This window comes from Palaemon carinicauda, chromosome 37 (genome assembly GCF_036898095.1).
Source record: "Palaemon carinicauda isolate YSFRI2023 chromosome 37, ASM3689809v2, whole genome shotgun sequence".
NCBI classification, from domain to species: Eukaryota; Metazoa; Arthropoda; class Malacostraca; order Decapoda; family Palaemonidae; genus Palaemon; species Palaemon carinicauda.
Genome location: NC_090761.1, coordinates 3637869 through 3652868, shown reverse-complemented (window position 1 = coordinate 3652868; position 15000 = coordinate 3637869). Strand labels below are relative to the sequence as shown.

Below are 15000 nucleotides of genomic sequence, written 5' to 3'. Positions count from 1 at the left end.
CTTTTAGAAACGAGAAGTGCAGAAATGGTTTCATCAAGCTTGTAGAGATCAAACTGATGAACAACAAGATGTCACTCCTGAACCTCGGTCTCCAATGGCATTACATTGAGAAGCCGCACCATAAATCTAAAAGAATAGAGGCAAGTATTCCTTATTGATCATTTTCTTCAACTATGTAGCAGACACAAAATACACCTAATTCCACCTGTAATTGAAGAAGTTACAAGAATATTATATATACATACATTTATATATATACTTACATATGGATAAATATCAACACAACATCGTGTTCAAATAGAAATAAATTTCTACCTCATACTTGGGATCGAACGCTAGCCCCTTCTATATATATATATATATATATATATATATATATATATATATATATATACACATACATGTATATATATATACATATATATATATATATATATATATATATATATATATATATACAGTATGTATATGTAGCTTATGTTTCTGTTTATGTACATGAAAATCATCATGTGAATGAGACCGAAAATATAAGGAAAATATTCCAGATGTTATAGAGTATTATATTTCACATCACATGCAAGAATTTATTAATTTATGAGCTGATTTCAGGATTTTTTTCCAGCACAAAAATAAAAAAGCTTATAAAGAATTTTCCAAAAATGTAAGTTGTAAAATGCGTTGGAATCCAGTGTTTTGTAATAAAGGAAAATATTCCTGTCCACAAAATCCAAATACTGCGGTGCATCATTCAGTGCTTAATAAATTTGCACAAATCTTCTGAATATTATGGAAACCCTGAATTGTTATTTAACCATTCAGTAAATATCTCCATTTTATCAAAGCATGTTTGCCACTGTAATTTCTATTTTCTTCAGTTCAATAATTTTGTCTATACTTCAATTCATTGTTGATTTCATATCTCATATGTAGGCTACCCAGTTTACTTTCGCCAGCTTCGTTGTTGGGAAGACTATACTTTGATAGACGTGTATTTTGCATGTATGTGTGTTTAGGATTCGCATAACTCCAAAACTATTTGACCGAATCTCATGACATTTTGTGGGATGATTGGCCATGATCTAAGGACAATTTAGTTAGACTTTGGGAGTAATTGGGTCAAAGGTCACGGTCTAGGTAACAAAAAAGTTTTTTCTGTATCGTGGCCAATATGTGCATAATTCAATTGCCTATCTTGTGGTTTGAGAGTGATTGGGTCAAAGGTCAAGATCAAAAATGTCTTTTTCCTATATAGTGGTCATATTTTATCCGATTTGCATGATATTAGTGCCAAATGAGCTTAATTCAATTGCCTATCTTTTGATATACATGATATAGTGATACCCTTACCCTTGCTAGCGGTTGTGGATCAAAGGTCAATGTGGTCAAAGAATTTGCAGAAATTGCGGGATTTCTCATTACGCGGCCATTGTCATCCGACTTTAGATGACCGATGTGTTTTGAGATCAAATACCCATATCATCATTAGTTTTCTTGATGACAAAAGTGTCAGTGGCGAAGGTATGTGTGTTACCGAGTGCATGTTCTAGTTATAAATTCATTTTTTCTTAAATAGCCAAAACTAAAGATTGATAGTTATTGAAAAGTTGGGGAAGTTTGCCGCAGACTCGTTTCCAGGTGCTAGCTGCGATAGATCATTGATGTCTGTGGCAGCCTTGGCACAATGACATTCTTTAAGATTCTGAGACCCCTGGGAGTAGGACTTTCTTCGGAGTTGTGGATGCCCTGATCGGATGACATTCTTCAGGATTCTGACAACCATGACAGGATGAGATTCTTCAGGGTTTTGGCAGCCATTACATTCTGGCAGCCCTGGTCTGTGGCATCACCAGTGGTTTTTGTATCGGCCATAACCTATAATTCCTTTTGAGTCTATCATTTTATCTAAAAAAACGTCTCAGGAATCAGGCAAGCCATATTATTCTGATTTATTATCCCATGAGCTTATGATAACAGCCAAATAAATTGAAATCACAAGTCTTCAGTTCGTACCTTGATCTCTATGTAAGAAATGTATATGCTAATGTAGAGCAGCATTGCTAAAAGTATGACCATTCGGTCTCTCCCTGGTCCTCGCGTAGGGGAAAGAAGGAGTAGTCATACCCCGGTGAGAGGCAATACCCTGATAGGTAGTTAGGAAAGGGGAAGGGATGGGAAGGGTTGAATTTGCGTGTGTGCATATCTATCTAAATATTTTGTATTGTTGATGGGTCGCGTACAATAATTTGTTATAACACACATCAAACGTTATTTGAATTTATGAATTCTTCTTTGTAATGGTAAGGATATTGATCAATCTATTTGTTCTTATTTTCTTTTCTTTCTTTTTCCTGTGGGGAATTGATATTATTGACTATTCCAGATATGAAACACCAAAGATTTTTTTTTAAGTTTTAGTTATTTGATTTTTCCTTTTTCTTACGAAGAAGGAACCTTCACTCCAGTCAATCCTCTTTTATCATGGTTTGGATAAAAATGAATACCTACTGTTCTGTGCCAGTTATTTTTTTTTTTTAATGCAGACATTCTTTTCATCTTTCTTTTTTAATGAATTTTAACATGGAGTTTTCATCATCTATTCTTTTATCATTCTTAATTTGATAAAAGGTTAAGAAAGTACGTATGATATTTTAAATACAGAGGACATTAAGTTCCATATATTGAAGGCTTTTAAATAAAAAAAAAGAAATTAAAGCTTTTACATATTACATACTAGTTTAACTCAATGAATAATAATGCAATCATGTATTGATTTCTAATGAAAAGGACGCCCATGGATCTAATAGTTCTTTCTTTCAGATATCAAACGGGAAATCGTCCACATGACCTACGATGACCTCATTCGTTATTCTCACGAAATATTGGTTCCTTTGGTGACAACGCTAGCAAGTTTAGGAGACGATGCAGTGGCTGTCAACAGAATGATCGAATACGCCTATTTGGACAAAGCACCGAGCGAAAGAAAAGATATGCTCGTGCTTGAAATCGTAAAGGTTGGTAACAGACGTAATCGTGATGATCGGCCTCCATAACCATGTCTTCATTTTCTTTCTCAAATCAAAAAATAGTGTCTTATTAATTTATACACTATCATATATATATATATATATATATATATATATATATATATATGTATGTATGTATGTATGTGTGTGTATGTGTGTGTGTGTTCACCGACTTTTGAGCGTTAGACAATTGAGCGCCGACAAACGAGCGCAGTAACATTTGAGCGCAATTATCTAAAAATGTGGTTATTACAATCGTTTTATCAAAAACAATCTCTCTCTCTCTCTCTCTCTCTCTCTCTCTCTCTCTCTCTCTCTCTCTCTCTCTCTCTCTCTCTCTCTCTTTTATTGTTATTATTATTGTTATTATTACTACTACTACTACTACTTGCTAAGCTACAATCCTAGTTGGAAAAGCAGGATACTATAAGCCTAAGGGCTCCAACAGGGAACATAGCCCAGTGATGAGAGGAAACAAGAAAAGTAAAATATTTTGGGAGCAATATCATCAAAATAGATATCTATATAAACTATAAAAACTTTAACAAAACAAGAGGAAGAGAAATAAGATACAATAGTATGCCCGAGTGTACCCTTAAGCAAGAGAACTCTAACCCAAGACAGTGGAAGACCTTGGTACAGAGGCTATGGCACTACCCAAAACTAGAGAACAATGGTTTGATTTTGGAGTTTCCTTCTCCGAGATTAAAGGGACAACGGGAAATAGTTCTTGGATTCAAACTTTTGTCAGTTATTTTGTAATGTAGAGGGAACCTATTGAAGGGAAAAAGCCTTAGCCTTAGAGTTATGGATGTAGTAGACCTGGCTCTTGAAACAGAGTTTTTCTCTATAAACTCTAAAACTGATGTCCCATTAATGAGCATTAGATAGTAAATACCTTCGCTGCATCCTACAACCTTTAATCATTAAATTGAAAGTCTCAATGGCCTTCGTTGTCAGGATAGTCAGGATATCCCCCCCCCCCCAAAAAAAAAAAAAGAAAATAAACTCAGAAATAATCAATCACTCGGTAAATGTAAGTAACGCTGGGTGTTAGAGTTTTCACAGCCCTAATAAAAATGGGTTTAAGGCGGAAGTTTAACATATTCTCAGGTCTTCTACCACATTATGCCGCGCCAAATAATTCTGTAATTAGAGGAGAGTTGATAAAAGAGCAATGCCGCTATCATAAAATGGATAATGAAATAAAGGAGTAAACTGGAGTGAGTCACTAATACCTGATGAGCAACAGATTGAGTAAATTCATTTATAAGGATATGGGTAAACAGTAATAGTATTTTTCTAGTTCTGTCACTTGTGCTTTAAATTTTGAATCTGTTTTTTTAAGCTTAGGTTATTGTTCTTTTCATCAATTCTTTGCAAGCAGTCATCATGCTGTCACGATTATTTTTCTAAGAAAAATAAGCGTGACAGTATTTTTCTGCATCTTAATGCCAACAGGTGACTCAGGGCCAAAGTAGAGTAATGGGCCCCATGTTAGTATTCTTAGTTTAACCAACGATAATATATTTGAAAGCAGTACAATAAAAGCATGGTGAGTCAGACCAGGAGTTCCAATGCATAACGTATTCTTGGGAAAAAATCGTTTCTTTATTTACATTGTTGCAAAACAGTACTTCTTAACCCTTTTACAATAAGGATACACACTCTTAACGCCAAATCTACGGAAAGTTGGCTATGGCCGTATAAGAACAGAGATTACAGAATGTATATTGACTGCTCCCTTATAAAATTTGCTTGCATATGGTCATTGGTGTTATGGTATTGCAATATTCTAAGAATACGTTCCTTATTATAACACATTAAGACTAGTGATTGTTTTTACTCTTATGGATAAAAGAAATTAATGTATACTATTTCATAAACACAAAAATTGGCGAGTCTTTGTAAGGGCTAAAGAAAATTCAACTTTATAGAAGATTCCATTTCTTGGGAGGGATCACTTCATTTTGACAGGTTTTTTACAATATCAAGACCAGTTGTCTAAATCTTCATAATAGATAAGTGTATGGTTTTTTTTTATCAAGTATATTATTTTAAAAATTTTCTCCCAAGACTATTGAATCAACATTTTAAATTCTAAATTGTCTTGATAGGATGATGGCAAACATGTACATTATATGAAATTTACAAACTCATAAGCTCTCGAAATTCTAAAATTTCACAGGTATTATTTCTACTATTATGATGTGATAGCAATTTTGGAATCATGAAGAGATGCGAGTTTCTAAAACGAAACTGTGGACAGCACTGCCAGTGCCTTGTCTTCGAAGAGACAATTTTTCCATTGTTTTTAATCAATTAACGTTGACTAGTTTATGAGTGGAAACAATGGTACTGTAAACAGTATTGGAAGTATGCTGTGAGGAAAGGTGAGGATAGGATAGGCTATGATATGGGACATTTTTAATGGTATTCCCCAAAAAGTCAGCCATCCTTAAACTTTTTCTATCGAATCCAGAAAATAAAGAAAATGCCCACGTCTAGTAAATTTTCCCATTTTGTTTCTCTTTAGACTTCTGTCAGCCCTCAGATATTAGTGAAATGAAGCTATTCTCAATTAGTCATTATTTCCATAGCACATTAGTTAGTTAAGATTGTTAAAGTCAAACAATAAGAACAGTTACCGGTAACCCCAGGAATGCCATTTATGCCATTCTGGGTACGATCGCGCTATAAGATTTCAGAGTTCTTAAATGTATAAGCATGTGATTCATCGTAGACTTGATGCCTGATGATGTCAAATGAAGCTAAAAACTTCCGTTTCTACTTACCGTATGATATTATATGAGTCACGTTCTAGAAATAAAGAATTGTCACTTGTCTCTCTGGACCTTCAAGTGTATACTAGAGAATTAGAAGTGATGTAAACATAATAGACTGTGATATATATACACACACACACACACACACATATATATATATATATATATATATATATATATATATATATATATACATATATATATATACATATTACAATCTCTATGGAACCATTCCATTATTCTGAATGTCCATCTGTTATCTGTCTATTCTTTATGTAAAGCTCTCCATCCCATGCTTATCCATCTTTTAACTTCGGCATCATGTCCTCGAAAAACACACTGTCTGCCCTAAGTATGTATATTCATTAACAATCTCTAGAATAGAGGTTGTTGTGTGAGGTGGTTATTAGGTGTTAACAGAGAGGTGAGGTAATTGCTAGTAACTTTTATTCAATAGATAACGAACTTGAATACAAACAGTTGCGGGTAAGAATATCACAAAAATTCCAATAAACTCAAACTTGCGAAGGCACGATAAACAGGTTGTTCTGTTATCAGTGTTGGAGTGAGCGTGAGCGAGCGATAAAAAAAGCAATAGTATTACATTGTATGAGCATGTATAAAATGTGTGGTACATGGTAAAATAGGAAGCCCTGCCTTATAGAGACCAATGTAGGCGGGTCATCTTGCAAGAGATACTCAGGTTTTAGGTGATCAATAGAGGCTCAGTACTCTTAGCCATTATTAATGTTAATTCAGAAAGCTTTCAGTGTACAACGGATCACAAGGAAAGGGTCCGTGTAAGGGGGTTTCAATGGTGGCTTGCTAGTGTCATTGTGCAGGATGATGTGTGTTGTGGTGTGTAAATCTTTTGGTATTTTTTGCTTCTCTGGATGTTTGTATTGTGATGTGGGTAGGGGACCTAGTATGTCGATGTGAATGTGGACAAAATGACGTTGAATTTAAGGAAAGGTAACCACTCCTGAATCCGTGTGTTGATGTATTTTTTAAGTTTGGCTTGAAGTCCAGGTGTGGACCCAATCCATAGCATCCTTAGTATTGTTCTGCCAAATGAACTTCGTCTTTAGTATATGTGCAGTAGATCGGCATGAGGGATGTAAGAGGCCATGGATGAAATCAAACACCTGTCAGCGCATGGGAGCAGGCTTCCATGGTCGTGGTCTACCAGTACTGATGTCACAGAGGAGGGTGGCATTGAAGTTATCAAGGGCAACGTCTTCCCAATGGAGGGATGGCCAGTATGACATACATGGTGGGTACTCTGTATCTTATTGGTGGACTTCTACCAAGGCGTTCTAATCCAATCCCCAGTGAATGGCAGCCAATGTGTATCTTGACAGGGCATTGGCAATGGGATTCATTTTCCCAGGAACATGTTGAAGAATGCAGTTGTATTCAGCCATAGCAGAGAGATGTTGGCATTGACGGGCAGACCAGGCATTGGGCTGTTAAGTAAAGGCATGCGCCAGAGGCATGTGGTCCATGCGAATGACAAAGAGTGTAACTTTTAAGAAGTGGTGAAAGCAACGGACAGCCAAATGCTCTGCCAGCAATTCGCGGTCGAAGGTAAAGTAGCTGGATTCCACCTTGCACAGTTTTCTAATGAAGAAAGCCAATCAGCGGGATGAGCTGTTGACCACCTGCTTGAGTACTGCATCAATAGTGACGTCACTGGCTTTAGTGGAGAGGAGGAAAGCGGCGTGAAGCACAGGAAACTTGAGAGCAGCAGCGGTTGATAGGGCATCCTCTGCATTGCAGAAGGCTGTTCTTGAAGGGGACCCCACTTTAGGTCTTTAGGCTTGGCATTGAGGGAGACATAGATGGAGTCAATAGTGGCTGCGATAATTGGCAAGAGCAGATGATAATACTTTATTATGCCCAAGAATTCTAGCAGTGCTTTGATGGTTGAGGGTGTGGGTAAGTTCTTAATGGCTGCCACCTTCTCAGTGAGGGGGTGCACGCCTTCAGGAGTGATGCAGTGCCCTAATAACAATACTTCGTTAGCGCTAAAGGTACACTTGTCATACTAGAATACAAGGCCATTCCATTGTAGGCACTTGAGAACGATACGTAGGTGATGGAGGTGTTTCTCTTTGGAGGAAGAGAGTACAACTATGTCGTCCACAAAACATACACAGAAGGGGAGGTCCCCTAAGATGCATCTATGAGGCATTGAAAAGTGGCACCAGCATTATGAAAGCCAAAATAGGAGTATTTAAAGGTGTATGTGCTGAAGGGGGTGGTGATGGCTGTCTCGGGGATGTCTTCTCGGTTCATGGGCACCTAATAATACCCCTTCAAGAGGTTGAGCGAGGAGAAAACCTTTGGTTTTTGCATGTAGGGGGTTGTGGTCTGGTTCTGTCTGCATGATCAAACACCTATAATACCCGCAAGGGTGCCGGGAGCCATCCTTCTTCAGGATGATGTGCAAAGGCAACAACCATGAGCTCGAGGCCTTTTAGCAAAGGCTTATTTCTTCCATTTCAATGAACGTTTATTTAGTCACTAGCAAACAATACAGTGCCAGGCGCCTGAATCTGGCGAACACAGTGGCTCTCGTCATCCTGATATGGGGACGAATACCATGCTTGGAGGGAACTGGGGGTTTGGCAAAGTTCAGTGTGCATAATCCTCTGTGAGTGCGCTGATGTAAAGTGAGAGGTTGGAGACATCAGATTGAGGAGTTGTCAATGCTACATCGGCAACGAGGAATTTCCAATAGTATTTAGCGCTCCCAAAAGATAGAGTGAGTGTCTCGTAACTAAGGGTGGGAATCTCAGATCCATTGGCAGGTACTAGGCGAACGTCACCAGGTGGAGGTCACCAGCCCTAGAATGACTACGTTGAGTCCTGGAGAGAGACCTCAGTAGAAAGGAACAGCAAGCACCATAGTGTACTAAAAACAGGATGATGTGCAAAGGCAACAACCATGAGCTCGAGGCCTTTTAGCAAAGGCTTATTTCTTCCATTTCAATGAACGTTTATTTAGTCACTAACAAACAATACAGTGCCAGGCGCCTGAATCTGGCGAACACAGTGGCTCTCGTCATCCTGATATGGGGACGAATACCATGCTTGGAGGGAACTGGGGGTTTGGCAAAGTTCAGTGTGCATAATCCTCTGTGAGTGCGCTGATGTAAAGTGAGAGGTTGGAGACATCAGATTGAGGAGTTGTCAATGAGTACGAGTCTGCATTGACTAATTCTTGATGCCCCACATCAACCATTAGGTGGAAATGTGTGAGGAAATCTGCACCGAGTAGTGGCAATGCTACATCGGCAACGAGGAATTTCCAATAGTATTTAGCGCTCCCAAAAGATAGAGTGAGTGTCTCGTAACTAAGGGTGGGAATCTCAGATCCATTGGCAGGTACTAGGCGAACGTCACCAGGTGGAGGTCACCAGCCCTAGAATGACTACGTTGAGTCCTGGAGAGAGACCTCAGTAGAAAGGAACAGCAAGCACCATAGTGTACTAAAAACCGCACACCCATACCTGCATCATGTAAAAAGAAAAGATTAGTGACAGGGGAGGCCACCGCCAAATCCGATGGCCTATTTACCCATTTTTTGGCCACTGATAACCATCTGCACATTTCTTATCAGCTGCTCCAAATGTGGAATGGTAATATCAGAATTACAGTTGATGAGTGTCAATAAGTGACTAGAGGGTCGTTGACTGGGGTATGAGTATGGTCCATCATGTGTGGGTGTGGGAGGCTTTTTCGCCACTCTGGCATGTCACAGGGTGGGCGTCTGCATTTTACAGCATTCACATCGATTTCAGTCAGTGTTCAGTAGTTGCTCTCTTCATCATGAGTGGAGGCGTTGATGGAGGTCTTGAAAGCGAAGTGGCTGTCCATAAGGGTATCCATTTTGGTCATCACGTCCACCATAGACAAGGTATTCAGGTAGATGTCGTCTCCAAAGGGCAGAAAGTAAATTCACTTCAAGGGGAGAACCGTCTGCAGCAGATTGCAAGCAAGTAATACTGATCATTTCCCTGAAGCCGAACAAAACCTTGTTGTCCTCCAACAACTTTTTTAAGAGAGCTGAAAAAGCTTGATGGTGAGTACGGCTTCAGGAGGTATTTTTTTAAGGTCTCATATGCTATTAGGACATCCCCTTTGTCACCAAGCCAATCGTAGATTTCTGGAAAAATGTCCTCGGGGATTGCCGTGAGGACATAGTCTACTTTGCTGCTTGAGCGATTCACACCATTGATGCGAAACTAGGCTTTGGCGTGCTGTAACCAAGCAAACGCTTCTCTGGTGGTGGAGGGTGGAAATTTCAACAATGCAGCGGGAGTCGTAGAGTCAGGATTGGTGTGCGGCATTGTGAAAAGTGTAGGGAATGGTGCTAGGCGAAATAAATGCTGTGAGGAGATGATCACTCAGAAGGTCATCAATGTGCAATGTACGAGGTGGTTCTCAGGTGTTAACATTACGGCGAGGTGAATGTAAGTAACCTTTATTCAAAAGATAACAAACTTATATACAAGCAATGGCGAGCAAGAATGTCACAAAAACTCCAACAATCTAAACCATACAAAGACAAGCTTAAACAGGTTGTTCTGTTATCTGTGTGAGAGAGAGCAAGAGATAAAAAAATGATAACATTATATTGTATGAGTGTGTATGAAGCACATGCGGTACATTGTTCATAACCCTATTTCTTGTGTCTCTGGCTTTTCATTAGAAATTATTTTAGTTTTCAGTCCTACATTTCTCTATTTAAATCTTCTATCATCTTTTGCAATTCCTCCCATGATTCACTAAATAGAACTACGCCATTTGCAAATCTTTACTCGTTAAGATATTCCCTATTAATGTTAATTCCTACATGTTACAATTTTTTTTTTTTAACTTCTTCCAGGCACATTGTGAATAATTTAGGAGGTATGGGGCCTCCTTGTCTAATTTCTTTCTGAATCAGAATTTTCTCTCAATCTCTTTGTAGTTTTAAGATTGCTGTACTTCCCGTATAGATATCTTCAAATGTTCTAACATAAGATTCCTCTATTCCTTGTCTTTGAAGTGCTTTCACTACCGCTACAGTTTTGACAGAATCAAAAAGTTTTTCATAGTCTATATATGCCATACATTATGATTTGTAATACTCTGTTGATTTTTCTATTAGCTGGTTAATTACATAGATATGGTCAGTTGTTGAATACCCACTCTGAAAGCATGCTTGCTCACTTGGTCTTTCGATTCGGCCTAATATGATCTTTGTAAATATTTTGTATATTACTAAGAGTAAACTTATTGGCCAGTAATATTTCAGGTCTTTTTTGACTCCCTTTTTCAAAATTACTATAATGATAAAGTTTCTCCAAGCTGTAAGTATTGAGCACTCTTGCAGAGACTTTATGTAAAGTTCAGCAAGTTCTAATATATATATATATATATATATATATATATATATATATATATATGTATATATATATATATATAATATATATGCATTATTATACATACTCACATATACATACATATGTGTGTGTACGTGCTTTTGTATGTGTAGGCGTGTGATAGGGGGAACGAAGCAGATTGTAATTAAAACGTTGGGACTGCTGCTTCGCTAGGGAGAAAGTATGGATAAGCAACCGTCATTTGTGCTTTAACATTAATCGAAGAAGCATATCTAGAATGTTAGTTACAAAAGGGTTTTTTATTGCTAATATCTAAATATCACCCTATTCTACCCAAAAGATCTAAATTATTTCCTTTCGTATTCAGATGTTCACAGACAGCCTGTTCAAAGCTCCCGTCATTAAGTTTGCAGATGAAGCTTCAGAGAGAGGTCTGACAACATTCCTCTTAGTGAACGAGTTTCAGTCTAGAGATATTTATGATTCTCATACCAATATCACAGGTAAGTTATCAAGTGGTATTTTTAATATAATTTTCTATACTATGATAATGATCTATAATTACTGCGGATTTTTTTTTTCAGGCGAAAACTAATTATGATATCTTAGTACTTTAATGTTTTCAGAATAATGGGAAAGTCATCCTTGTAAGAACATGAAGAACTGTTATGCAAAAAAAAAAAATACATATAAAACATTTTGAATTTTAATGAATTTTCAAAGGAACATTATTATTCTGGACCCTTATGTATTTTCTAAGAAAACTCAAAGTACATTTAAGAAGATTTTTCATAGAAGACTCAAAAACTGTTAATCTTTTATGAAACCGTCATTTTAATCCCTGTCACTTTCTGCCGTAAAACTTTTCATATCTGAAGAAATTACGTCTGTTGCTTCTTAAAGGGTTGAGTCCCATATGCTCTTTTCTCTCCATTCATGTCTCTTTACCTTTTATGTATTCTAACCATGATTTCCTTTTAACGTCAGTCTCACAAGCCCGTGGATTTCAAATAACGCACAATTAACAAACAATAACGTTGGCTACAAAGCTAGATACATATCTTGTTATGAAATTGTAAGGAAGTACAATGTAAACATTTAGTTCAATGATTGTTACACTACCAGCATCATATACTGTATATATATATATATATATATATATATATATATATATATATATATATATATATATATATATCACAAGCACACGTGATTTTAATTAATGTAAATATCACCCACGAATGGCATTTAATACCGAATTCTATCTTGGGAATATATATCCACTTGGAATTCATTTTATGGTAACAGCTTCTGGCCGGGTGGGGATTCGAACCACCACCTGTACGGCTGGAAACCATGCTGGCAGGGACCCTACCTAGCTCAGTCGGTAGGGTCCCTGCCAGCATGGTTTCCAGCCGTACAGGTGGTGGTTCGAATCCCCACCCGGCCAGAAGCTGTTACCATAAAATGAGTTCCAAGTGCATATATATTCCCAAGATAGAATTCGGTATTAAATGCCATTCGTGGGTGATATTTATATATATATATATATATATATATATATATATATATATATATATATATATATAATAGAAAAAGAAAGAGTAATTCGTACTTTCATTATAAGATTACCATACGGGTGTTTCTCTAGAACCTCGATTTTGGGAATGGCTGGAACAGTAAACGTAAAGAATGTTTTTTTTTTCTTTCTTTTATGGCTCCCCAGGGTAGACGTATTGCGCAGGTTTATAGCCACTGTTGCCCTTTCAGTAAGCAAAGAGAAAAAAAGGATTTTTTATTTTTGTATTCTTAATGGATGTATCTTAAAAAAATTAGATACTATAAATCACGTTGTCTTTTGTTACTTTTCCTTCCTTGGCTATGATTAAATTTATCCACTCACTATTTTGTGCTCTCTTTCTTTTGAAGTTTGCGCTCAGTTTATAGTATTCAATTGAACCCTTTTGCCTAAATTGAATACCACAAGGCATTAGGGGGTCAAACGACGTTTGCATATTCATGGGAGGCTACAGAAGACAAGATTACCTATAAAAGTCAAATCTAGGCTCGTTTCGAATGATATCTGTTCCTCCTCTGTTGTTCTGGGAAATATTGTGACAGAAAGGCCTTCAAAATATGGTGATATTGTGCTCTACTTCATATGGCTGAAACGATTAGCTGTCCCCTTCGGAACATGTTAGGCTATAACCATCGTGTGTGCGAGTTTTGTTTTTTATGTATGAAGCTGATACCTTTTCTCCCTCATAAATGATATCCAAATGACTCTAAGAAACTTATTTACGGGAAGAAAGAGACATTTTCTATCGAGGGGAATGCCTTCAAGGTCGTTCTCAGTGGCAGTTCCGTATCAAGGTGATGGTTTTTAGTTCCTGGTATAGACGTGTGGTGACTTATCCCACCATCATCCAGATTTTATTTTATAAGGTCTCCTTAATAGCTACTGAACTCTTGTATCCTTTACTGTACTCTGGCGTGTATTTTTCGTTTAAATTTTCTTTCATTCTTTGTTTTATGTTTCGACGCCATACGGATGCACTTCGACCGAACAAGTGTCATTTAGTCAAGTTTAAGGCGACATGAACTTTTCTGGCATTCAAGGTATTGTATTCAACTTTGGCAAGTCAAGAGTCCGTCCATCCACATTTTTTTTTTTATTTTACTTTATATTTTTGCTTGAGTTCAAATTGTGTACGTTGTTTGAAAGTTTAGTTAGACTCTCGTCGGCCTTGATACAATATTATTCGATTGAGTTGGTGATCTAATGATTATTTGTCATTACGGTTGTAATGTTTTCAGTTGAATTCTCTCCTGGTCAAACTGCAATGGTTGAGTGTGCCGATACTTTGTATAGATTGTTTTTTAATATTGCTGAAAAGTGTATGTATATTGGCAATATATATAAATTGTTATATTACAAGCCAATGACATTGGTGTGTTCTGCATGTCTATTTTGTTAATTATGAATACAAACAGTGCATATTTAGCAAACACCAGCGCAAAGAATATTAAGGATACATGTACATTTTATGCAACTTTAATGTTATTTATGAATTTATAGGTGTTTATGTATTTATGCAAGTGTGTATAAAACTCGAGCACACTGAACAATAAGTATGCTGTCTGAAGAATAGCAATTGAAAGAACCAAATTTTTATTTTCTTCTTTTTTTTTAAATACTGTAAAATCTCATACCTTCACCTTGAAATAACATGCTGGGGCGAAGATTTAATATTATTAACCGAATGATAAACTAATAAGGAAGGATAATCTATCTCTTTATTGATGTTGGTGCCTTTAAGTTTAAAAAGAGGATGTACAAGTAACTAATTAAAAGCACGAGGCTTGTTACTTTTATTACAGCTGTTGTATGCAATCATTTTTCCGGTCGATTATTTCCTAAGTTTACGCGGAATTCATATTTGATTCTCTTCAGTTTATGTTCCTTTTCCGTATAACTACTTTATCTTCAATAATAATAATAATGATGATAATAATAATAATAATAATAATAATAATAATAATAATAATAATAATAAAAATTGAATATATTAATAAAATTCATAAATAATAAACAATAATACTAATAATAATAATGATAAAAATTTAATATATTAATAAAATTCATAAATAATGAATAATAATAATAATAATAATAATAATAATAATAATAATAAAAATAATAATAATAATAATAATAATAATAATAATAATAATAATAATAATAATAATAAGTGTTCTATACTAACACTGTGAGATAAATGTTGTTTTCTCCATATC

At 36.3% G+C, this 15000-nt stretch overlaps 1 protein-coding gene across 1 annotated transcript in view; it reads left to right on the top strand.

Annotated features, from left to right (window-relative positions):
• The window catches only part of LOC137628970 (cholinesterase-like), a 107707-nt gene that overhangs the window by 66782 nt on the left and 25925 nt on the right, over positions 1 to 15000 (top strand). Inside the window, exons 8-9 of the mRNA XM_068360223.1 lie at positions 2818 to 3011; positions 11570 to 11705. Of these exons, the coding sequence (XP_068216324.1) occupies positions 2818 to 3011; positions 11570 to 11705 (330 nt within the window). The remainder of the gene's footprint in view (positions 1 to 2817; positions 3012 to 11569; positions 11706 to 15000) is intronic.